This window comes from Callorhinus ursinus, unplaced genomic scaffold (assembly GCF_003265705.2).
Source record: "Callorhinus ursinus isolate GAN/ISIS: 27379988/994484 unplaced genomic scaffold, GSC_fseal_2.0 scaffold12, whole genome shotgun sequence".
Lineage (NCBI taxonomy): Eukaryota > Metazoa > Chordata > Mammalia > Carnivora > Otariidae > Callorhinus > Callorhinus ursinus.
In genome coordinates this window covers 38,223,962-38,247,607 of record NW_027397074.1, presented here as the reverse complement: position 1 = coordinate 38,247,607, position 23,646 = coordinate 38,223,962, and the positions used below count along the sequence as shown (strand labels likewise).

At 41.1% G+C, this 23,646-nt stretch overlaps 1 protein-coding gene across 2 annotated transcripts in view; it reads right to left on the bottom strand.

The window, feature by feature from the left end:
• Window positions 1-23,646, bottom strand: part of DNAH11 (dynein axonemal heavy chain 11) — a 320,004-nt gene that overhangs the window by 62,420 nt on the left and 233,938 nt on the right. Inside the window, exons 62-65 of one of the 2 annotated variants that reach the window (XM_073898943.1) lie at window positions 20,641-20,779; window positions 15,422-15,588; window positions 7,069-7,304; window positions 5,791-5,913 (exon numbers count right to left, since the gene is read on the bottom strand). In XM_073898943.1, coding sequence (XP_073755044.1) covers window positions 5,791-5,913; window positions 7,069-7,304; window positions 15,422-15,588; window positions 20,641-20,779 — 665 coding nt within the window. Of the gene's footprint in view, window positions 1-5,790; window positions 5,914-7,068; window positions 7,305-7,908; window positions 7,968-15,421; window positions 15,589-20,640; window positions 20,780-23,646 lie in introns of those variants that run through there. The other variant, XM_025872997.2, reaches the window with a different exon arrangement.

Here is a 23,646-nt window from a genome sequence, read left to right as displayed (position 1 = left end):
TAAAGTCTCTCTTGAAAATGCTCACACAGCTAGTTCAAGACCATGGATTGATCATGGTATTTACTTTCCCTCCTATGCCAAGTCCTATGGAAAAGATGGAAAAATATATGTTGAAAGAAAGAATAAATTCAAAATCATGTTGGAAAGAGAACAATGAGTGGAAGCAAAAAAAAAATGAAAGAAATTGATGAACATCTCATGGAAAACATTAGCAAAAGTTAACAATAAACAATCCTTGGAAGGTTAATAAACATATCCTCATTAACAATCAAGGAAATATGAAACAAAGCAGCAATGAGATAAGGATTCTGTTATATGATGTAACTATTGGCTCTCGTTCATGATGCCTTATTTCCTATGTTCTGTGATTTTTGCCCGTGAACTCATATACCCTAGAATTATATCCTGTATGTCCTCTGAAGTCTGGGTACATAATTACAGACAGGATTTTTGTTTGTGTCTGCCAAGTACTTCAGGGTGTGACCAATCCAGCACCACTTAAAGTAAGTTATAGGTTTGAGTTTTTTAGGTCATCTAAGTAAAAATTTGTCTTAAACATTTATAAGAGAGACAGTTTCTGACCTCTCAGGGCACATTTTCCCACCTCTTCTCAGTGCCAAGGTACAGAAAAGGAAAGCACTCTTTTCTGCAGGGCTGGGTTTTGTTTAATTTTTGACAAATTTACCCTTAAAATGAAGGCATGGCCCCTTGAGTCTCTAGCTTTATACAGCAATCTCTAGGCAGACTTCACACCCTCAACTGGCTTGGTCCAGGCTCTAGGCATCCATCAAAACAGAAACCCATGGTCATCAGGTTTTAGCAGGTGCCCTTGAGAAGAAAACCAGCTTTGGTGTTCCTTGTCTAATCCAATTCCCGCTTTTTGGTTGCACTTTGTCAACCAAGTGCCAGAAGGTATGAATATTTTAACATATTTAGTTGTTTTTCAGCATTCACACATCTAATCTGCCCCATAATGCCAGAAATAAAAGTCTATGTTTTGATTATTTTTACTGTTTTACTTTGGTTAACCATCTTTTTAAAGACAGATGTTTCTTATCCATCTAAGAGAACCTGCCATCTAATACAGATATAGGACTGAAAAAAAATGAACATATCATAAGAGGGACAGATAAAGGCAGAATGTCACAGTGGCCCAGTAGAGAATGGACTGTGGTTGGAAGGCAAAGAAAGTGGAAACTTAAAATTCCCATTTAATTAGTTAAATGGCAGTTGAATTCTGAATTAAGTGAATATTGGATTTGTAGAAAGACAAGGTAGGTAATATAGCACATCATAGGAGGGGGCAAGTAATCTGTGTGAATGAAGGGAATAAGAAGCATCAAACAGGTAAAGCATTTCGTAGGCCTCAGAGCAGAGCTTCATTTCAATTTAATGTAACAGGCAACAGAGAATTCTTAATGGGTTCTTCAACAGGCCAGCAATAGAAGCAGTATTAGGGAAAGATTATTTTAACCACTCTCTGGGTTGGAAAGGAGTGAGCAGAGAGAGAATGTAAAGACATTACTCCATCCAGCAATAAGAAATGAAAGGTCTGAACTCATCGGAAGATATAGATTAAAAAAAAAATGAAACACGGATTCCAAAACATTGATGAGAAAATAAACAAGGTTTAGGGGAAATAAAGAGTAGGGAGAGTTACGATGGCCAAGTAGCATTCATAGGAATTCTACTGAAAGGGGGTAGTGCCTATTTATTTGGAAAGTCTTAAGAAATTATGATTCCACATATGTATGAAACTTCATATGGTCAAAGGGCTTTCAAGAGGACATTTAGTTGCTCGTTTAGTCCCCATTTTTCTCATCTGTGAAGTGATTGTGAAGTGATTGTGACCTCTGATCACATTGTAGAACATATCCCTAAATAATCACATCTACGGGGGCACCTGGGTGGCTCAGATGGTTAAGCGTCCAACACTTGGTTTCAGCTCAGGTCATGATCTCATGGTCTTGGGATCGAGCCCACATAACACCAGGCTCCCCTGGCTCCCAGGCTCAGGGGAGAGTCTGCTTGAAGATTCTCTCCCTCTCCCCCTCCCCCTGTTCATGCACAGGTGTGTGCGCTCTCTCAAAAATAAATAAATCTTTAAAAAAAAAAAATCACATCTACCATGCTGGTTTAACTACCTCTTCATGTAGATAGTCCCCGATCTACACAGTCAGCCAAGATCTCCTTGTGAAGCTCCATACTCACATGTCCACTGGCTTCTCAGACTTCCTGAGAATCTTAAAGTAGCACCTTCATCTTGGAAAGTCTAATAAGTGAAATCATTACCTCTTTCCTTACACGTACTCCAGTTGCTGTACCACAACTCTCCATAAATCACACCATCATTTAACCTGGCAGAAGAGTGGAAATAACCCTCGAAACTTCCTTTTTTCCCCTACCTACAAAATTCCATTAATGACCAGGAACTGATGAAATTAACTCCTTGAGGGGTGCCTGGGTGGCTCAGTCTGTTGAGTGTCTGCCTTCAGCTCAGGTCATGATCCCTGAGTCCTGGGATGGAGTCCCACACTGGGCTCCTTTCTTGGCAGGGAGTCTCCTTCTCCCTCTGCCTGCCGCACCCCCTGCTTGTGCTCTCTCTCACTCTCTCTGGCAAATAAATAAATAAAATCTTAAAAAAAAAAAAAAAGAAGTTAACTCCTTGAGAATTCTTTCGTTTGTCCTCTCCTGTCTTTCTAGTATCACTGCCTTAGTTTAGGGTCATAGCATGTCTCAACTGGATGACTCCAACTGTTTGCTAATTAGATCCTGGCCCCATGGACCACGGTCCATGTCCCTTCAATCAATACTTTACAATGCCAACAGCATGTCCCTTCAGAAACAAATCTGATTACATTACTCCTAGCAGGCTTAAGTGTCTTCACTAGCTTCCCCAATGACATGCTCATGATTCTCAAGTGAAAATACGGAGACTCCAGATTTGTTACTCCAGGAAGGCAAGGTCTTTTGGTTAAGTACCACTGCTGCTATTGTCAACTAATGTTACTGACAGGAACAGGCCCCTTTAGTGTGTTTACTGTGTTTCGTAGTGAAAAGAAAGAGAATTATCAACCTATAGGAAAAAGCCAACTTAGAAGTCATCTATGGGTACCCAGGACATCCACACTCTGGGGTTCCTGCCCATCTCTCAGGTCTCGCCTCACCCAAGCCTTACTGTCCTTTATGCCTTCCAACACAGGACTCTCCATTGATGTGGATCCTATTCACAGTCCTGCCCAAAGCTGTCAGGCTGTTTTCTGTTTTGCTATTTGTTATTAGTTTTCTCATTCCAAAATTCTCTTCTCCCACTTGTCTGTCTGACAAAGGCCCACTCATCTTTCCAGACTCCTATTAAATGTCAATATAACCGTATGTAATTTTTTTCACAATGTCTTTCCAAGTCTCCACTCTGGCAATGATGAATCCCAGCCACGTATACTTCTATCGTCACACTAACGGCACGGTATTTCTTCTGTTTACAGGTCTGCCTTTCCCCTAAGGAAATGGAGCTTCCTTAAAGGCAGGCTCTCTACCTTATCATACTTTGGATCTGCAGCCCCCAGTACAGTGCCTGGTAAACACAGAGCTCAGAGAAGTTTTATTAGTGACTGATACAGTATGTAAGGAGTCCACCAGCACTCAGATTCTCTGGAAAAAGATACTAAAAATATGTGCAAGGGAGAGGGAAGTGGGAAAAACTGGAGATACAGATATGATTTTACACTCATGTAAGTCATTGTTCCCACATGTATGAGTTTAGGAACTAGGATTGGTAACGTAATAACTGCATGTGATAAACACCGCTTGTTATGTTCTTACGTATCATTTTAAATTCTCTTGGTCGTTAAAAAAAATGCTGGAATGATAAGATCAGTACTATAAAGTCTAATAGAGAGTACCTATTCAGGAAATAATATAATTTGGAATAAGTTGTTTTAGACTGTTTGTGATAAAGCCTTGATGCTCTACATAAAATAATTTGTTTCTGAAGTATAAGACTTCTGGGATTCACAATAATATGTAACTATAGCCATCCTGAAGAAAAATCATGACTCAAATTTATTAGTCTCTGGAAATTTTAAATTTATATATATATATATACACATATATATACATATTAATTTTATTTATATTCATTATATTCATATTATATATTTAAACATGTAATATAAAAATATGTATTTTATATTTATATTATGTATTACTTATATATTTAAATACATATATAATATATAAAATATAACTGTATATAAAATCATTTATAATCATATTTATAATATTTATTACATATTTATATATTTTATTTTATTATGTATTAGTTATATAACTAAATACATGTATACAAAATATAAACATAAATAAAATGTTATATGTTTATAATATTTTTAAATGATATAAAGAGAGAGAGAAAGAGAGAATCACCAAATTTCTTACACCTAAATTGTGTTAGTAAAGGTCCAAGTTAAAGCTAGAGAATGTGTATTTCATGGACAAAAAATTTTAGGTCTTTCTAATAGAGTCAAAACCTTAATAACAAAGATTTCACTTCAGTGACATTCACGATTTTACACTATATTTTTAACGCATCAGACACAGCTACAATTATATTCATGTCAGAGTTGCAGTTTGTAAGTAGCTTATTAAATTTTTCTAAATGCATGGCTGGGTAAATTTTGGCTTATTAAACAATTATAAGTTGTCAGTCATTGTAAATGGATTTCCTTGTATAATAAATATTATACTAAGCTGTTAGGGACTCTTTAAAAACCAGAAGTTAGGTATCCTTATGTAGACCTATTTCCATTAAAAATTGACAGGAATGAACTGGTGGTGAGAAAAGAGACTGTTAGCTCTGAGGCAGAGACTGGGTGTCAAATAAGGTGCTGGAGAAATTTTGAAATCGTATCTCTTTGAAGGAAAAAACCCACACAAGAGGAGAAGGAAACCCAGTGAATTAAGTCTAGCAAGTGTTGGTTTCGTGAGTGAAGGGGCACAGAGAGTGTACGGCATATGCCACAACCCCTGTGAGCCCGCACAGGGTTGGTCAGAGACATACTTGCTGCTTGTAACCTTTCACACATTTATAGAAAGGGCTAGGAGGACTCCTTGGAAATGGCTTCTGGGCCTCTGGGAGAATGCCCTGGAGAGTCTGGTGTCCAGGGGAATGGCAGCTATCTGGAACATCACACAGAGCTCACGGGGCCCGTTCTTTCTTGTTGGTGGTACCGCTGCTGGTATGGGAATGATTTTAGGGGTCCGCTAATGAAGTTCTAAAAAATATACTATCTACATATTGCAAGTGTATTAGAAAAAAGAGAACCAGCACAGTAAACCCCTCATTTTGTGTATGCCATTACTCTGGATGAAGCTGAGTTAAACCAAAAACATTAATGTGCTTAGAAGTGTTCTAAAGAAAAATATGAAGTAAATAAGGATACAAAAGATACACAGTATAGGTAAACACACTAAAGCCGTTTTGCGAAGTCTTAAACTTCTTTGGTATGAACTGATAAAGGAGCAGCTACTCGCACATTTGTGACAATGCATTTTCTGGTTTATAAATCAGGGACTGGATAACATGAGTCTAAATCTACCAAAAAAAATAGTCTGTAAGTCTGCATCATGTTGAGGTTGCTTCTCTCTTGGAATGGAGGTGCCACGGAATGGAAACTCAGAAACCTCATCAAGAAGATTCCAATGGACTGCGCTGATTTCAAGGCTAACAGGAGCTGCTGATCAGATTCATATGCAGCACAAAATATAGGTGAAAAAATCAAGAATACTTACTTTCCTTTTTTAATTGTGTTTCTGCCAAGCAGTGGATCAAGGACTGGATCTATTGTTTCCCCCAGATTTTCAACTAAGATGACATCTCCAAAGGCCAAAGCAGTTTCAATGGCATTCAAAAACCTTAAAATTCAATCAGAATTAAGATAAATAAACCCAGCGAAAATGTTCAAAATTATTTATATTAAATTATATTTGATTTAATACATTTTTTTAACGAGACAGACTAACTTAGAGAAAACTGTTTCATAAACTATTCACCTAGATTACACAGAAATTCATAAGATTTTGAGATGAATTACACAGTGATATTTTCCAAGTAAAATTCAAGAGTATGAATAAGTCCATGTGTAAATTAGTTCTTTTGACAATAACCATGGTTGAGACAAATGTAACTTACCCAAACATCATAAATTTAAATTCATTTAACAGGTCCTTTTTTTGATTAAAAAAAAATTCAAAATACATTAAAAGTCTTGTGGTTTTGTCAAACATTCGTTTTTTTTAAAACTTTAAGTTCAGTCATGACAAGTGGCATATTATCACTATATTTCATTCGCCCTCTCCAAAAATAAGCTCTCCCCCTCAAAAATAATTTTCCCCAAGTATTCAGATAAGCAAGGAGTACATTTATCTGTGCAGTGGCAGAAATTCTTTATTTCGTTTTATATGTGAAAAGATAATGAAAGGATCAAATCAAATACCAGTAAGTCTAAAATTATTCAATATTAACTGAAGACCAGCTACGTCCAAGACAACTTTATTTATCAGACAGTATTGTCATGAGGACCCAATGACACAAAGTCTCAGAAGAGACTGAGTTCTCAAAGGTGATATATAAAACTCAACTAAGAGATTACCTTCAGGCATTCAGCGCTGGGGCTTGCAGCTGTGCTAAAATCCTACAATAGGCCAGGTACATATTCAGGAATAGGATTCTGGTCTGCTGACCATTCTTGGGTTGCCGTATGCCAAATGCCCTAAAGGATTACAGTCCCTCCTATTCCATTTTAGGCCTTAGGAAACCCACCTATTTTTCCACTCAGGGGCGGTGTTTGTTCTCACCTTCAACCTCATTTCATCTTCAGGTCAGTGGATGCCACCTAACAGAAACGCCCTTTCAAAAAATATTTTATGTGAAACCTGAGCAAGCAGATAGACAAGGAGCGCCAGAGCGTCGCATGTAACAGAGAGTGCTAGCAAACGCCGGGACCTTGTAAAAATCGGACCCAGCTCACAGCAGCTCAATAGAAAGTCAATCCTTCCGATTTCACATACCCTTTCTGGCCCAAATGTGTGACTTTCAGCTCTGTTCCGTACTTATTCTTGATCCACTTAATTCCCTGCTGTTGGGGATCTATCATCAGGGGCCAGCGCTCACAGTGTGTCAGGATAGTGGCATTTTCGGTGGACATTCTGTCACTGGGCAGCCCCTCGTTATTCCAGGTGGCAATGGTAGCATCATCCGTCAACATGGCAATCGAGTCCAGGCCTTCGGTTATTGGGATGGAAACCTTGAAAATCAGAGTTGAATGCAGTCAGCTGTCAGTGTGGCAGAGCAAAAGACTCCGCATGACAGACCAGAAAACAAGAGACCAAAGCCAAGACAACACATGCCGACTCTCTCCGCGCTCTCAGAAGCCAAAATGAAACTCTCATCGTGAGGTACAATTTGACCCTATAAGCGGGGTATTTACCTCTCCAAATTCTGTCAAATGCAGTATTCAACATCTGGTTTATTACTTTTTAAAAATTTTTTCGATTTTATTTGGGAGAGACAGACAGAGATAGTGACATAGAGCAAAAGTGGGGAGGAGAGGGAGAAGCAGGCTCCCCGCAGAGCAAGGAGCCCAACGCAGGACTCAATCCCAGGATCCCGGGATCTTGACCTGAGCCAAAGGCAGACGCTTAACTGACTGAGCCACCCAGGCGCCCACATCTGGTTTATTATTGCGTCTCACTTCAAGTGAAAGAGACAGGGCCCTGTGCAGACATCGACGGCTGCTCCCCCAATGGGGGGCGGGGAGGACTTAGACACCAGGAGGGACCACAGGACAACAGAAAGGTACTTGCTGCAGGGGGTCATCACCCCACACGAGCAATGCTCAAGCGCAATACCTTGCTCAGGCAATTCATCCTGTAGCACAGGCCAACACTATGAAGAGAGGACTTTTCTTCTGTGGATAAGTTAATGGAATGTATTCAGCCGGCGGCAACTCCATCAGCTCGCTGGCTGTGCCCAGGAACAGACTGCAGCCTCATGTGCCCGAGCATGAGCGGGAGTGGGGGTGGGGTGGGGAGGGAGGGGCAGAGAGCAGAGGGAGAGGGAGAGAAGCAAACTCCCCGCCCAGTGCAGAGCCCTATGCGGGGGGCTTGATCTCACAACCCTGAAATCGTGACCTGAGCTGAAATCAGAAGTCAGATGCTCAGAACTGACTGAGCCACCCAGGTGCCCCCAAAACCTGTTTTAAAGAGTAAGGAGCATTCTTTACAAAAGTGGACTTTACAAAAAATACACAAGATTATAGCAAGGAATTTATTAAGGAATTTATTCATTTGGTCATCCATCACCCAATATTTATGGAGCACCTCCTATGTAATAAACACCGTCTGGCAGCTGGGTGGGGGCTGACATGGAAACATGCCTCTCTAAGACAGTAAGAGCCCTACTTAGCGTGGGCCACGGGGATGTAGCAGCAGCTGGAGTCAAGACTTAGGGGTTGGCCAGGGATCTTCAGCAAAGAAAATGCTGGAAGAATTCTTACAGGAGGGCTGCGATGCAATGTGATATCAATAAATCTAGGGAAAGTAGCATAACAGTCCCATTGTCTCTGACCACAACGTTATCTTAGAAATACACTCTCTCACCTACTGATAGGAGCAGCGAGCCTTGGTGTTAACACACAGTTTTCTTAAAGACACAAGAAAATTGGTATCTTTTAGAATATGCATCCTCCTATTAGCAAGGGATCTGTGGCTTTAACTTCTTACCTTCTACTTAATTCAAACAGCTTGGAACAACCGGAGGCTTGAAATAACTTTAATTTCTGATGCAAAAAGGAGTAAGAGACAGTATACATGTAGATCTTGTGTCCGAATTAGACAGTGTGAATTGTTTGAGCCGCTACCGGGCACGCCTCTGACCACCTTCGTCTCCTTCCCTCCCACCTAAGTTCAAAGAGCCTCACTTCTCCGACCTGATGGTCATTCTACTACCTCTGTTCTGGAGCCCGTGCCCTGCCCATTTCTCGTGGCTCATCCCTCTTCACCCTTTTATCCTCCACAATTCCTTTTCCTTTTCTTCTCCTCTTGAAGCAAAGAAACATGCTCCTGTCTCATCCACACTGAAAAACCAACACTGCACGTAGCTCCATGTCTAACTAGGCACTCGGCTTACCTCCTTCCCATCACAGGCAAATTCCTCCAAGAATAATCTGCCTTTTCCTTCTACTTGCTCACCTCCCACTTACTGTGTAACTCCGTGCAATCTGGCCTCTGGCTTGTCACACCTTCGTGGTCACAGACGACCTTCACATTTCCCTGTGTGAGCACACTCTCAGTTCTCAGCTCCTCTCTCCGAGTCTCTGGGGCTCTGACCATTCTCATGTTTATACTCTGGTCTCCCATGTCACCACGTTTGCCAGAGGTGGTCTCCAATCTTCGCTCCTTCTTCATCTTTCTCTACTTCCCAGTGCTGAGTCATTTCCCTTTACTCTAAAGTTCCTCTGATGTGATCTCATCCAAGGGCAGTTCTAACAACTCCCTACACATCAGTGACTCCCAAATCTGACTCTCCACCCAGTAACGCTCTTATCCAGCTCCCTACTGGTCACGGACACTTGAATGCTTCCGAGACACTGTGTAGTCATCTTTCTGTTATCTTCATCTTTTCTCCCAAACCAATTTTCATCTCTGGGAATGGCACCTGCACCTATTTACTATCTCCCCATCACTCCCATGTGCAAGCCAAAACTTTGTTTTACCAGTGCTTCCTCCTGGCCTCCTCTGGTATCACTCCCCGGCTGGCCGGGTCCGCTGCCATCACTTTGTTCAGCTCACCGTCTTCCAAACAGCCATCATAACACGTGGCCTCAGTAACAGTGGTCTCTTCCCCGTCAAGTCACTGTTTCTTCTGTGCCCACTGTCAGCTTTCGAATGTGTAATTCTGACCACAGACCTACCTAAAATCCTTCAATGACTCCCGATGCTTATGATAAAATTCAAACTCTGTTTCTCAGTTTATAATATGGGGGCTATAATGCGGCTCCTTACTAATTCTGTCATGTTCATCTGTATTTTCCAGTCTATAATGATATACCAGAGTATTTACATTTTTTAAAGCTTACTTAACATTCTAATACTTAAATCACTTGGAACTCTTTTTGTTTGCTATGAAGCTGAGAAGGAGAGGGCTAACTGTTGTTTTGTCCAAAAGGTTGGTTAGCAGTTCAATCACCTTTCATTGAAAAATCCATTACTTCCCCCACGGATGTGCAATGTATATTTAAGCATATATTCCTTTATTTTAGAATATATAGTGATAGTCTGGTAGTTCTTCAAAGGATTAAACATAGAGTTACCACGCAGCCTAAAAAAATAAAACTCACTCCTGTGTATATACCAAAGGGAAATCAAATATGTCCACGCAAAAACCTCTATACAAAAAATTCTAATGTTCACAGCAGTCTTTTTCATAATAACCAAAAAGGAGAAACAACCCAAATGCCCATCAACTGATGAATGTGTAAATAAAATGTGGCACATTCATGTAATAGAATATAACTGAGGCTTAACAAGTAATGAAATCCTGATACAGGTTACGCGTCATGGATGAACCTGGAAAACATGTCAAGTAAAAAGTCAGGCATCAAACGCCGCACATTGTGCGAGTTCATTTGTAGGAAGTGTTCACAACAGGCAAATCTGTAGAGACATAAATTAGACGGTGATTGTCTAAGCCTGAAGAGGATGGGGTGATTGGAGCTAATGGACATGGGGTGATGAAAATGTTCTACAATGGACTGTGATGATGGTTGTACAACTCTCGGAATACACTAAACACTACTGAAATGGATACTTTAAGTGGGTGAATTGCATGGTATGTAACTGACACCTCAATGAAAAGATATACTGAGCATCTACAATGTTCCAGGTGCCATTCCAGGACAGAGTAGTTAACAAAACATACAACATCCTTGCTCCATGGATCTTACACCATAGCTGAGGGACGGGGAAGCTATTAACCACAGCAAATGAATAAATGAAATGACATATTTCACCACGTTATGGTGAAAAAAATGGAGTGGGATGAAGCATGCTGAGGAATGGAACTTCTAATTCTATCTAGAGATACGAAGGTGTTATTTGAACAAAGACCTGATCGATGGGAATGAGGTACTTTTATGTCCTGAGAGAAGACTTTAAGACAGAGATAACAACTTGTGCAGAGGGCCTGCGGTCAGAACGTACCTGGTATATTCAAGAAAGGTGGCCCATGTGACTGCAGTAGAGCAGTGAGGAAAGAGTAATAGGAAGTGAGATAAAAAGAGTAAGGGGCAAAATCACAGAGGGTTTTGTAAGACTTTGTAGGATTTCTAGCTTTTGCTTGGAGTGCAGTGGGGAGTCATCAGAGGGATTTTCAAAGAAAATTCACTTTACCTGACCTGCACTTGAGATCAGATTTTTGGAGAGAAGCAACAAATGCAGCAACAGGGAAACTGGTTAGGATATTTCTGCAGTTATTTAAGAGAGGGATGATAGCTTGGTCCAGGATGGGAGCAGTGAAGGTGGTGAAAACTGGTCAGATTCTGAATAGATTTTGAAGGTGTAGCCTACAGAATTTCCTAGATGGAGTGGATATGAGTGTCAGAGGGAAGAGTCACATCAAGGTGACTCCAAGGTTTTTGGCCCAACAGAAGAATCGAGCTGCCATTCAACAAGTTGGGAATACCTGGGTAGAAGGAGCTTTGTGGGGAAGGTCAGGATTTCGGTTTGGATGTGCTGTATGTGAGACATCTTTCAGACACAGGAGTGAAGATGCCAGGTCTGAGCCACTGATAGACTTTTGCAAATTACTGATGTGCAGGTGACATTTAAAGCCACGAACCTGATGAAAAGCAGCTCAAAGATTAAAGGCCGGGCATTTCACCATTAAGGTTGGGGAGAGGGGGAAAAATGTAACAAAGTCCAAGAAGGATTGGTCAGTGAGGTGGAAGGAAGATGGGGAGAGGGGAGGTCTTAGAATCAAGTAAAGAAGGTACTGATGCAAAGATGGAGTGATCGATTGCATCAGATGCAGCCAAGAGTCAAGCATGATGAGAATGGAAAACAAACCGCCAGCCTTAGCAACATGGAAGCAAAATCGCCCCAGAGGGGTCTTGGTGCAGTGGTGGGGACAAAAGCCTGTCCAGAGTGACTCAGAAAATGGAGGGAGGATGTGGAGACAGGGACTACAGATGACTCTTCTGAAGTGTTTGCTGTAGATGAGCCGTGAAATGGAAGAGTAGCTCGAAGGGCTGGGAAGGTTCAAGAGAAATTTGTTGGGTGTATTTGGTTTAATGGGAGAAATAACTACATCTGTGAATGCTGGTAGCAATGATCTAGTAATGAACTAGTAGGGAGGGAAAAATTGGTGAGAGGGGAGAACTGCTCTGGAATTATCCCTGAGGAAGGGAAAGGGGATGGGAACGAGTATAAACCCAGAAGATCACCCTCAGATACAAGCATCAGCTGTTCCTCTTACAGCATCAGGAGGGAAGACACAGTATGAGCATAGATATTGTAGGGGACATACGTTTGTGGGAGTTTATACACTATTACATATTAAATAGATCGAATCTCTCTCGACACCCTTGATGGCTTCTGAACTTGATTCTAGTTTTCTCTTTCCCCTGCAGAACCACCTTGTTGTAATTATTATAGTTTTAGAACACATTTTACTATCTTGAAGGGCAAGTGCTTTCTTAGTGTTCTATTCCAAAATTATCTTGGTGTTCTCAAAAACATACTCTTCCGACAAACTTCAGAATCACTCGGTCAAGTAAAAATATAACTTCTCACTGGAGTTTTGACTTGAACTGAGCTAAATTTATTTACTAAATTGGGGAGAATCAATCATTTAGAATATGAAGCCTTCGTTTCTAGGAAGTAGTAAGGATGGCTGACTTGCTTTATAAAAATGTTCCTTCCAAGGTCACCCTACCTATGTCAACAGGTCATTAATAAATGACATGCTTGGTTTGCAGGTTTTAAAAATCACAACAACCATAGTCACTTGCTGACTGGTTAACTCACAAACCATCTGAATCCCCAGGATACCTGAGCCAAACTGACAAGCCAGAGACACTTAGGGCACTTATAGGCAAGTGGAGCTCTAGAAAACACCCTAATATAATGGGGAGAAATAACAACAGTGGCTTCTTGAGAGGACAGGACAAAGAAACATCTCTGGAGGAAAATTAATTTAAAAATTAACACTATTAAGTGATTTTAGCTCCTCTTGGCCCTTGGCACAGGTTTCACACAGATGTGATCATCTCCCCACTTCGCTGTGACTGGATCTAGAAGTAGGCAAGGTTAACTAGCTCAGAAACTGGAACCCTCTTTCCATAAGGACAGGCCTCTGTTAGGTCTTATGGGGTACGTCCTGCCTGGTGTCTTAGAGACCGAGAAGACTCTTCCAAAGGAAGGTCATTCATATAACTTGGGACCCTCTTCTTCCTTTAGCATAGGTATGCCCAGACAGAAGCCGAAGAGTAAGCTGCTCCCATCTTAGGGCCTGCTTCTCAGTTTGCACAGTGCCTGTGCGCTCAAGAGGGCGGGAGAGAGACGGGGATTACGGGAAACAGGCGTGAGGCTCCCTGAGGACAGCTGCAGGGCCACAGGCATGCCAGGCCCACGGTTAAAATGACTATGTGTTCAGCATATAGCATCAGAGAGGTGCTACTTTGCTCTGGGGATAAGTTTAGCATGTTCAGACATTTTGGATAAGTCAATCAATTCTATTGTTTTATTTGTACGACTTCTTCAAAACAAGATTTTATTTAATGTTTGGGCTTTTAAGTTAGTGGGAAAATACACATGGGTTGACAGGAAACTTCCTAGAAACACACACACTAAATAATGCTCTATCAGCGATTCAAGACCGATTTTAAAATTAAATTTGAGAAGGCACGATTTAAACTTAAACACTGTAAAATGACTAGTACCTGAAGTTCCCACTGTCAGGACTATGACATGCCCGAAAGTGAAGAGGAACTGTAGCAATGAGAAGACAAGGTGAAGTTCAATAGTTTGGACAGATCAAGAAGAAGGTGAATTTCCCTATAATTTTGGAAACAATGAGAAAGCTTTGTGGATGATGGAGAATGCAGAGGGGACCATGCAAGAGGACAAATGTCAATCTAAAGTAGTCACGGGGTGGCCCGGGCAAAGACACCCATACAGAGGACTGAAGTCTGGTGAAGGCAAAACTGAGAAAAAGGGCCTGAGCAGAGTCAGGTAGCTGATACCCTGAAGCTCACGACACAGTCAGAGTTGGATGGTATCAGCAGAATGCTTTATCTTCTTACGTAAAAGCTACATTAGGGCAGAAATACTTAAAGAGAAGCCTTGCACTTTCGGGGAGTAAGAGAGATAACCACCTTTTAAAAATCCTCGAGATTACAAATGTTTGATACCAAAGGTATGTTAAATCATTACAAAAGGATTGTTCTTTTATCAATTATGGAATGCCTTTAATAGTGAATTTTCCCTCCATCATTTCATTTCATCTGCACGAGCGCACAGACATGTATTTATGTCATGAAAACAACTATTGTGAAAATCGAGGCATTATTACCAACGTAGAACGTTAATATACCCAGAGATGTAACGATATCTTAAGGGCTTCTGTCAACTGAGCTGACACAGTGTCGCAGATCAAACAGGGGCGTGGAAATCAGGAAGTCAGACTTCCTCTTCTATAGGACCTTAGTCACTTAGACTTCCATGACTCAGTTTTCTCTTTTATACAAGGACGATCATGAACTAGATGATTTTATATCTTCCAAATCTGTGATTTCACTTTGCTCGTGGGTTTGGATTTTTAGATTTAGGAGGAGTTATTTTTATACTTGCATACAAAATGCTCACTTTTTATCTGAAAGTAGGTGTGAAAAAAAAAGTCTTTAACAAATAACCCATGTCAGGAAGAAAACAAAACTTCATGTTATACCATAACAATATAACAATAACTATAACAACCCCAATTTGATTTCAGTTATCAGTTTTGTTAAAAGCAGTTTTGCAATTGTATCACTACAGTGTATACAGTATACACTGTATATACAGTATATACAGTATATATTTACACTATGATTCCTTATACAGTATATAAATATATACACTGTATATACAGTATACTGTATAAGGAATGGTAGTATAAAAAATAATTTATTACTTTTCATCTCTCTGGTGAAACCATCATTTAAACAAGAAACACTGTGACACACAAGAAGTCTTTGTCCTATGAGAATTTCCAGTCAGAGAGTCATGGTAGAGGTACCAAAGAGCCTGGTATACAGACTGTTTTTTCTACTGAAATGCCAAGAGGATGTTTCCAAATGCTGCCAAGGTAAGGAAGTGAGTTTACCTTGTGCTGGAGAAAGGGAACCCACTTGCAGTCTACCAGTTCCTGGCGATATGGTCTTGTAAAGGATCCAACGTAAGACACAAAGGCTGCCGTAAGGAGAACATCTCCACAGAGGGTCTTCTCTTGAGCTTCAAACGATTTAATAGACTGACCCCAGCGAATCTTCTCTGACTGAAAGGCAAAATTACTCAGATGTAATTGCAGGGTGAACACCAGCTAAAGAAATGCTTAAAAAATATGACCACCTTACAGCTCCGTCTTAGTGTACATCCTTCTGCAAAACCTTTAGAAGGAACAGAACTAGACTGCATGGCTATCATCATCTTTCTTACGTTTGAAACCCATCATTAGGAAGTGCAGTTTACTGCAGTATGGCATTAGATCTTTCATGTCTCCTTGTTAGATGCCCTCTTTCTTCAAAAGCTGACAGTCACTTTCCCGTCCCTCTGAGAGTGGAGGACCAAGAGCTTCGGCCAAGCCTGAGTGATATTAGAATTTTTAATGGCAGCTTGGCGGCTCTGCCTTCCTCCCACTTTGCAGCAATGGTAACTGTACCGCCCTAGACAAATGTCGTTTTAAACATACTGGCTATCAGCTGATTATAGACAAAGGAAAAATGACCACCACCACTCACATCAACTAATTAAAATGCAAAGCTTTAAGAGCTACCTATCCTGGATTCTATTAAAGAATAATGCTGGTAGTTACTAAACTCACTCTATCAGTGGAAGAACCTATAGCCTACGTAAAAAAAAAAAAAAAAAAAAAAAAAAAAAAGATAGATATCAGGAGGGTTTCACTAGGCTTGAAGACAATACACTCAAAGAATGCTGTTGAAGTCCTTCTATCTAGTTGGATGGCCATTTAAAATCTGATTTCCGGGACACCTGGGTGGCTCAGATGGTCGAATGTCTGCCTTCGGCTCAGGTCATGATCCCAGGGTCCTGAGATCGAGCCCCGCATTGGGCTCCTGGCTCAGCGGGGAGTCTGCTTCTCCCTCTCCCTCTGCCTCTCCCCCTGCTCATGCCCTCTGTGTATCTGTGTCTCAAATGAATAAGTAAAATCTTTAAAAAAAAAAAATAAAATCTGATTTCCAGGTTAAGTATGTGGAGGCCTTAATATTGGATTTAAATAAAACTGCAATAAATGTCTATGGATTGTCTGAAGGACAACTCACTAACTCACCGTTTGATGCATGCTAAAATTAGTTATCACATTCTAAGAACATGCAAATTAATAGGTACTGAAAAAAATCAGCAATCTGATAGTCCAAGCAAAGAAGAACCCTGTGGAATTTAGCTCTGCTTGTGAAAGAAGAGAGACAGCACAGAAAGCAAAAATAATGTATGTCATAAGAGACTGGAATGCCAGTTCCCTGCAAGCCACCATAATAACCATAATAACCACCAACACGGAGGTTGTGAAATTAGCAAGTGAGAATGGTTATCAAAGCTATTTTAAGATTGTCTCTTTGCTTTGCTTGATAAAGATCACCTCAAGTTAGCCATACAAACACTAAGGAAGTTCACAACTCTTTAGCCCTCGTTAGAGAATTCATTACTCTCCCTCCTCAGCTACCAACCATATATCCATTAATTTTGACGAGAAATTTCTCATTTGCCTTTCCTCCATCTTTGTTGTCTTTGGATAGTAAATGATAAACAATAAAGTGCACCCACCTCATTCTCCAAAACAGCTTTGAAATTTGAAGATTTACTAAACACAGACTTATCAGCTATTGAAATCGTCAATAATTTCACTATACCACCCACGCAACATAAATCATTACTGACATTGGCTAACAAGGGTTTAAGAGTTGGAACATGTCCTGTAATAAATTTCTAGACAGTTAAAAATCACTATAATTTTATTCTAATGCATTATAGATTGCCTGTAATGTCATCCTGGCTGGGGTGACCCATTTCTAATTTTGAACAGCTGTTCAGCTCAGGAGTTAGTTAATGATTAAATATAAATTGCCTGATTTATTAGTCTGAATGGTTGAGACTATAGCTTCCAGGTCAATGCTATATAGACAAAATCATCAGTCTTGATGCTTTTCAGAAGTTAACTGTCTCCTGTTCTAGTCAGAAAGAATTTATTCTCAAAGGAAAAGGTCTGACGTTTTCAATTAATCCTTAAAAACGTGTGTATGTGTATACAAATATATATGTAATTTGTTTTTTGGCTAGTTAACACGCTTTCACCTTCTTTCCTCATCTAAATCATGAGTAAGCAAAGCCTTTGGAAGACATTGCCATGTGACAGACACAGGGTAGAGCCTGCTCTTTACACTTCATGGAAGTTTTGGATATCCCAAACCTACTACAAGGAAACAGTCCATTAAATGGCACTTTTTTTTATTTTCGTAGGTACCTCGCAAGTGGTGAACACTTCAAACTACTTAAATCAAATCCCTTTTGATGGGAACGGGTATAAACTCCACTAATGGCTGTGGAATTTCTCAAGTGAGCTAAGAAGAAAGAGTCAGTCTTCAGAGGGCTACAGAAATTTTTTGTTTTTGAACCCAGGAGGCTCCCCAAACTCAACCACTTACTCATTCAACAAATATCTATGGGTGCCTGTGATGGGCCAAGGATTATCCTCTCTACTTGGGGATCAAGCGGTGCAGACAACAGATGTAGCTCCTGTTCCTGAGGAGATATAGAATAACTATATTCTAGTTAGGGGAGAAGACCTCCCCCAGAGTATACGCATTCACGTACGTACATATGTAAGTATGTCATGTGGTGGTAGATGCTGTGAAGAAAACAAAGCCAACTCAGGGCAAAGAGAGCTACGGCGCGGGGGGGTGTATGGGCAGAGTGAAACCATGTGATAAGGAGAACTTTCAGCAGCCGCCTGAAGAAAGTGAGGGAGCTAGTGATACCATGATTTGGAAATGTGTAAGCCATGTGAAGGAAAGAGGCAGGGGCCACAGGTGTAAGAGTGACTGACAGTACGAGGAAGAGCGTGGAGGCCAGCGAAGGCGGAGCCAGAGGGAAGGTGACAGACGTGGGGACAGAGAGGCATCTGGGAGCCAGATCATGCAGGCCAGTGAAAGCCTTTGGACTGTATCTTGATTTAGACAATTAATTATTGGAGACTTCTGGGAGAGGGAAGACATGAATGAATGTAATTTTTTAAATTACTCAGGTGCAACAAGGGGGCAATACTCCAGAGCTGAGGAGTGGGTGGCCTGGACCAGTGTGGGGGAGAAGCCTGGGATGAGGAATGGACTTCAAAGGCAGAGCCAAAACAATATGCTGATGGACCAGGTATGGGTCAAGAGATAGAGCACAAACACTCAAGAGTGAGTCCACAGCTTTTGGCTGTAACCGTTGGAAGAACAGACTTGTACTAACTGAGATGGAATGCAATGAGTGGATTTTGCAGGACGGACCTTGAGTTTATGTACAATGAACCATGAGTGTCAGAGAGGAACTGAGTTCAAATCTGTAGTAAATTTTAACTAGATTTTTTTTTTTGAAGTCGACTTTCAAAGTGAGGCTGTCGCCCAGCCCAACCCGTCCTACACACATCCTCCCCTCCTCTGTTGCTAAGAGAAACCGGATTTTCAAGAGGGGTGATGTGTGCAGCCCCACGAGATGAACTGTTATTGGCTAAGCCAAGGATGATAACCCCATCTGCCATCTTCCTGGCCTTCTTTGAAGCTAGATGGGGTCAATCGAGTTCTGGCTAAAGAAGCGTTAAGTGGCTGTCTGCTAGACAGGTTTCCAGGAAAACTTCAGTTTTTCACATAAAAGGAGAAGAAACCAGCCGCTACAGATTATTTTCTCTCCCCCGGAATCTGGAGGTGTAGCAGCCGTCTGGGAGGAGGCTGCAGAATGCATGAGGGTGAAGGACCACGGGCTAAGTATGGAGAAGCAGAAGGGTACAAAGAGATTCAGTGTCTGACCACCAATTCCCCGAATCAAAAATGAAAACTGCCAAAAAAAAAAAAAAAATAGCCCAGGTAGACGGTTATGTGAAAAATAAATTCCCATTTCTCCAAGCCACTGTAAATCAACTTTCCTATCACCTTTGGTTAAATGTATTTCGAATAGTTCAGTTATATACTTCTGGTAGCACTTAAAAAAAAATAACAGCTTTACTGAGACTTAATTCACATATTGTGATATTCACCCTGTAAAGTACGTCACTGAGTGGTTTTTAGCATATTCACAGACGTGTATGATCCTTCCCACTAATTTGAGCATGTTTCTATCACACAATGGACAAATTCTATACCTATTAGCAGTTACTCCAGACTCTGCCCCTTTGTCCAGACCCTGGCAACTGCTAATCTGCGGTCTCTGTAGCCTTGCCCATTCTGGACGTTTCGTATACATGGAATCATGCAACATGTGGCATTTTGTGTCTTTTTTCACTGATTTCCATTTATTTTATATTTTCAAGTTTCCTCCATGTTGTAATATGTACCAAGACTTCAATCCTTTTTATGGTCAAATAATAATCTATTGTATGAATATATTATACATTGGAGAGCAAATAAAACCTGGGACTTCCTGAGGACAAAGGCTGTATATTCTTCTAATGCTCGTGTTCAAACAGGAGAAATTTATTAAGAATTGTTTTGAAAGTATTTATTTAATAGGGGCACCTGGGTGGCTCAGTTGGTTGAGTGTCTCTTGATTTTGGCTCAGGTCATGATCTCAGAGTTGTGAGATTGAGCCCCATGTCCTGCATGTACTGGGCACGGAGCCTGCTGGTCTTTCTCCTTCTCCCTCTGCCCCTCCCACCCTGCACCTTCTAAAATAATAAAAATCTTTAAAGAAATCTTTATTTAATAGAATAACCATTAACATTAGTATGTCAGTCACTTGTCAAAAGATGTCACAGGAAGAACAAACCAGCCAACCAAGCAGGCTTAGCTTTAAATGTTCTGATGATACAACTCAGTGGCAAATGTATATTAAAAGGATCAGACAACAGTTCAACCCCACAGTTATCCAACACCTGCCCTCGGTTTCTAAGATAGCCTAGAAAGCCCCTGAGTTTGTGGCACTATACTAAAAAATGCAAAGAATCCATCACTTCTTCCTTTCAGCCAGCTGCAACTACAGTGTGAAGGCTGATTATTTCCTTTCACTATTGATTCCATGTCTATTCAGTTATTATTGACAGCAAATAAAGATAAAATCCAAAAAAAGGGTGATCTGAATATTTTAGTTAGAATTTTGGAAGAAAAGGTCAACTTGCCTCAAGTTCCTTGACAAGCCTGTTGGCTAGTTCAATAGTTTTGTTGGTTTGGTTCACCTCTTCTTGACATTGGACTTTCTTGGCTATTGCTTTTTCAAATGAAGCTGTGAGTCTGCTCAGATGTCGATCCAAAGCCTAGGTAAGAGTGAAAATTAGCTTGTGAGCCACTGTTAGGTAAAATGGAAATACTATAATCATCTTAAATCATCTATTATCTTCAGGTCAATCAAACCAACCTCCCTGCCTCCTTCACCTTTGTCCCTGGTAAGCATACATATTTCACCTGCCTTCTGTACTAAGCAGAGTGTACACAGCCACTGGGTGGGGTGGGGGGGCGGTGGACGAGCCCTCCAGACTCACACACACCCTGGGTACACTGTCCCCTCTCCCTTGTACCTAAGCCTCATCCTCTGGTACCATCTTTATTCATAATAATGGTCATCTTTTGGTTCTCCACCTCCTGACTCTTTTCTTATTTCTCAATGATCAGTAACTCAGGCAATGAAGAGTGGTATTGATGACAGCCCCTCCAGACCTCAGCAACCTGACCCAGCCTGGGCCAGATTGTAGCTTCTGGAAACGGGCAACTGAAACTCAGAGGTATGTCATTGCTTTTAGCATCAAAAGACTGGGAAAGAGGTGTACATTTTGGAGGGCTTCATATGGAGAGGGACCATGTTCAGGGGCACAGGAAAGCAGGGAAAAACCATGCTGGAGAAAGAGAAAGAAAGGGCAGCAATAGGAGACGTCACAAGGCTCTGGAGAGACACTAACAGACATTCACAGCAGCATCCTCTTTTCTGGATCTCTTTCCTCCTGAGACCAATCACACTTCTTTCCCTCAGAGCTCTGTCACTCATCCTCATCTCCTTTTTGGCTTAAGGTTTTCTAAGTAGGTTTCTGTTAGTGATAGCCAAAAAAACAACAAACAAACAAAAACCCTCAACTAAGATAACAGTACTAGGGAGACTCCTACTACAGCATCTTGCTATCTGTCAAAGTCTAACAATCCTAAAGATTTATAACACTGCTTTTGTGAGTGAGTGCCAACTTCTAAGAGACTTTAATAAGCAAACCTGTGAGAACATACACTATTCATCATTTAGAGATTGCTTATATTCCAATGACCCAATTACCACATCACAGTCATTAATGCAGCACCTCTAAAGAAAAAGGTGTACGGGTCCTACTTAAGATTAAGATGCAAAATAAGATCAAATATATGAGAATGGGAGAAGACCATCACACATCATCAGTTCGAAATCAGATTAAAATAAATAATATTTAAGTATTTGTGTTAGGTCATTCAAAGTACTTGTGGTTCCCTAAACTAGAGGAGCATATGTGAACTGCGGCATCCAAAACCCACGTTCATACCGAGACTCTGCTACCAGCGGAGGGGCATCAAGGTGGACTGCTTACTTGACCTCTCTGGGCCTCAGTTTCATCATCTGCAGAATGGACATAACATTACCCAACTCATAGGGCTGAACTAAATATACACAGAACTAAGGTATAAAATGGTTTATATTCATTCCCTGCATAAAGTTGGGAAGGGGAGCTGGATGTTGGGACACCACAGTCTCTTGCACTGATTTCTGGGTCTCTAGTGAAGAAGCACGGAGAGCTTTTGTTCTGGATGCTCTTTCCTAAGATATCTACATAGCAAATCAGGAAGACAGAGACAGTGTTCTTCTCTGGGCAGAAGACAGAATGGCCTCCTGGGAAGAAGAATAACGATACGTTTCTTTCCGGGGGAAAGGCTGAACAAGTCTAGTTGCTGTGCTCTCTACACTGGGCTCGTGCGCCTGGCATGTCTCAGCTGAGACACTCACAGGAGAGGACAGCATCAACTCTTCCCCAGTGCATCAGTCCCGTGGGGGCTGGGGGCCCAGAGAAGCGATGCACGACATCCGTGCTGCTGGCTGCACTATACATCACGGGGTCCCCTGGCCTCTCTCCCCCAAGGGTCAGGTCTTCCACCCGCCTCCATAAAACTAAGGCAGGCTAATGGTTGAAAGACCTAAACGTGAGACAGGAGTCCATCAAAATCCTAAGGGAGAACACAGGTTGCAACCTCTTCGACCTCAGCTGCAGCAACGTCTTCCTAGAAACATCGCCAAAGGCAAGGGAAGCAAGGGCAAAATGAACTATTGGGATTTCATCAAGATAAAAAGCTTTTGCACAGCAAAAGAAACAGTCCACAAAACCAAAAGACAACTGACAGAATGGGAGAAAATATTTGCAAATGACATATCAGATAAAGGGCTAGTCTCCAAAATCTATAAAGAACTTATCAAACTCAACACCCAAAGAACAAATAATCCAATCAAGAAATAGGCAGAAGACATGAACAGACATTTTTCCAAAGAAGATATCCAAATGGCCAACAGACACACGAAAAAGTGCTCAACATCACTCGGTATCAGGGAAATCCAAATCAAAACCTCAATGAGATACCACCTCACACCAGTCAGAATGGCTAGAATTAACAAGTCAGGAAACAACAGATGTTGGCGGGGATGTGGAGAAAGGGGAACCTTCCTACATTGTTGGTGGGAATGCAAGCTGGTGCAACCACTCTGGAAAACAGTATGGAGCTTCCTCAAACAGTTGAAAATAGAGCTACCATACGATCCAGCAATTGCACTACTGGGTATTTACCCCAAAGATACAAATGTAGGGATCCGAAGGGGTATGTGCACCCCGATGTTTATAGCAGCAATGTCCACAATAGCCAAACTGTGGAAAGAGCCAAGATGGCCATCGACAGATGAATGGATAAAGAAGATGTGGTATATATACACAATGGAATATTATGCAGCCATCAAAAGGAATGAGATCTTGCCATTTGCAATGACATGGATGGAACTGGAGGGTGTTATGCTGAGTGAAATAAGTCAATCAGAGAAAGACATGTATCTTATGACCTTGCTGATACGAGGAATTTTTAACCTCAGGAAACAAACTGAGGGTTGCTGGAGTGGTGGGGGGTGGGAGGG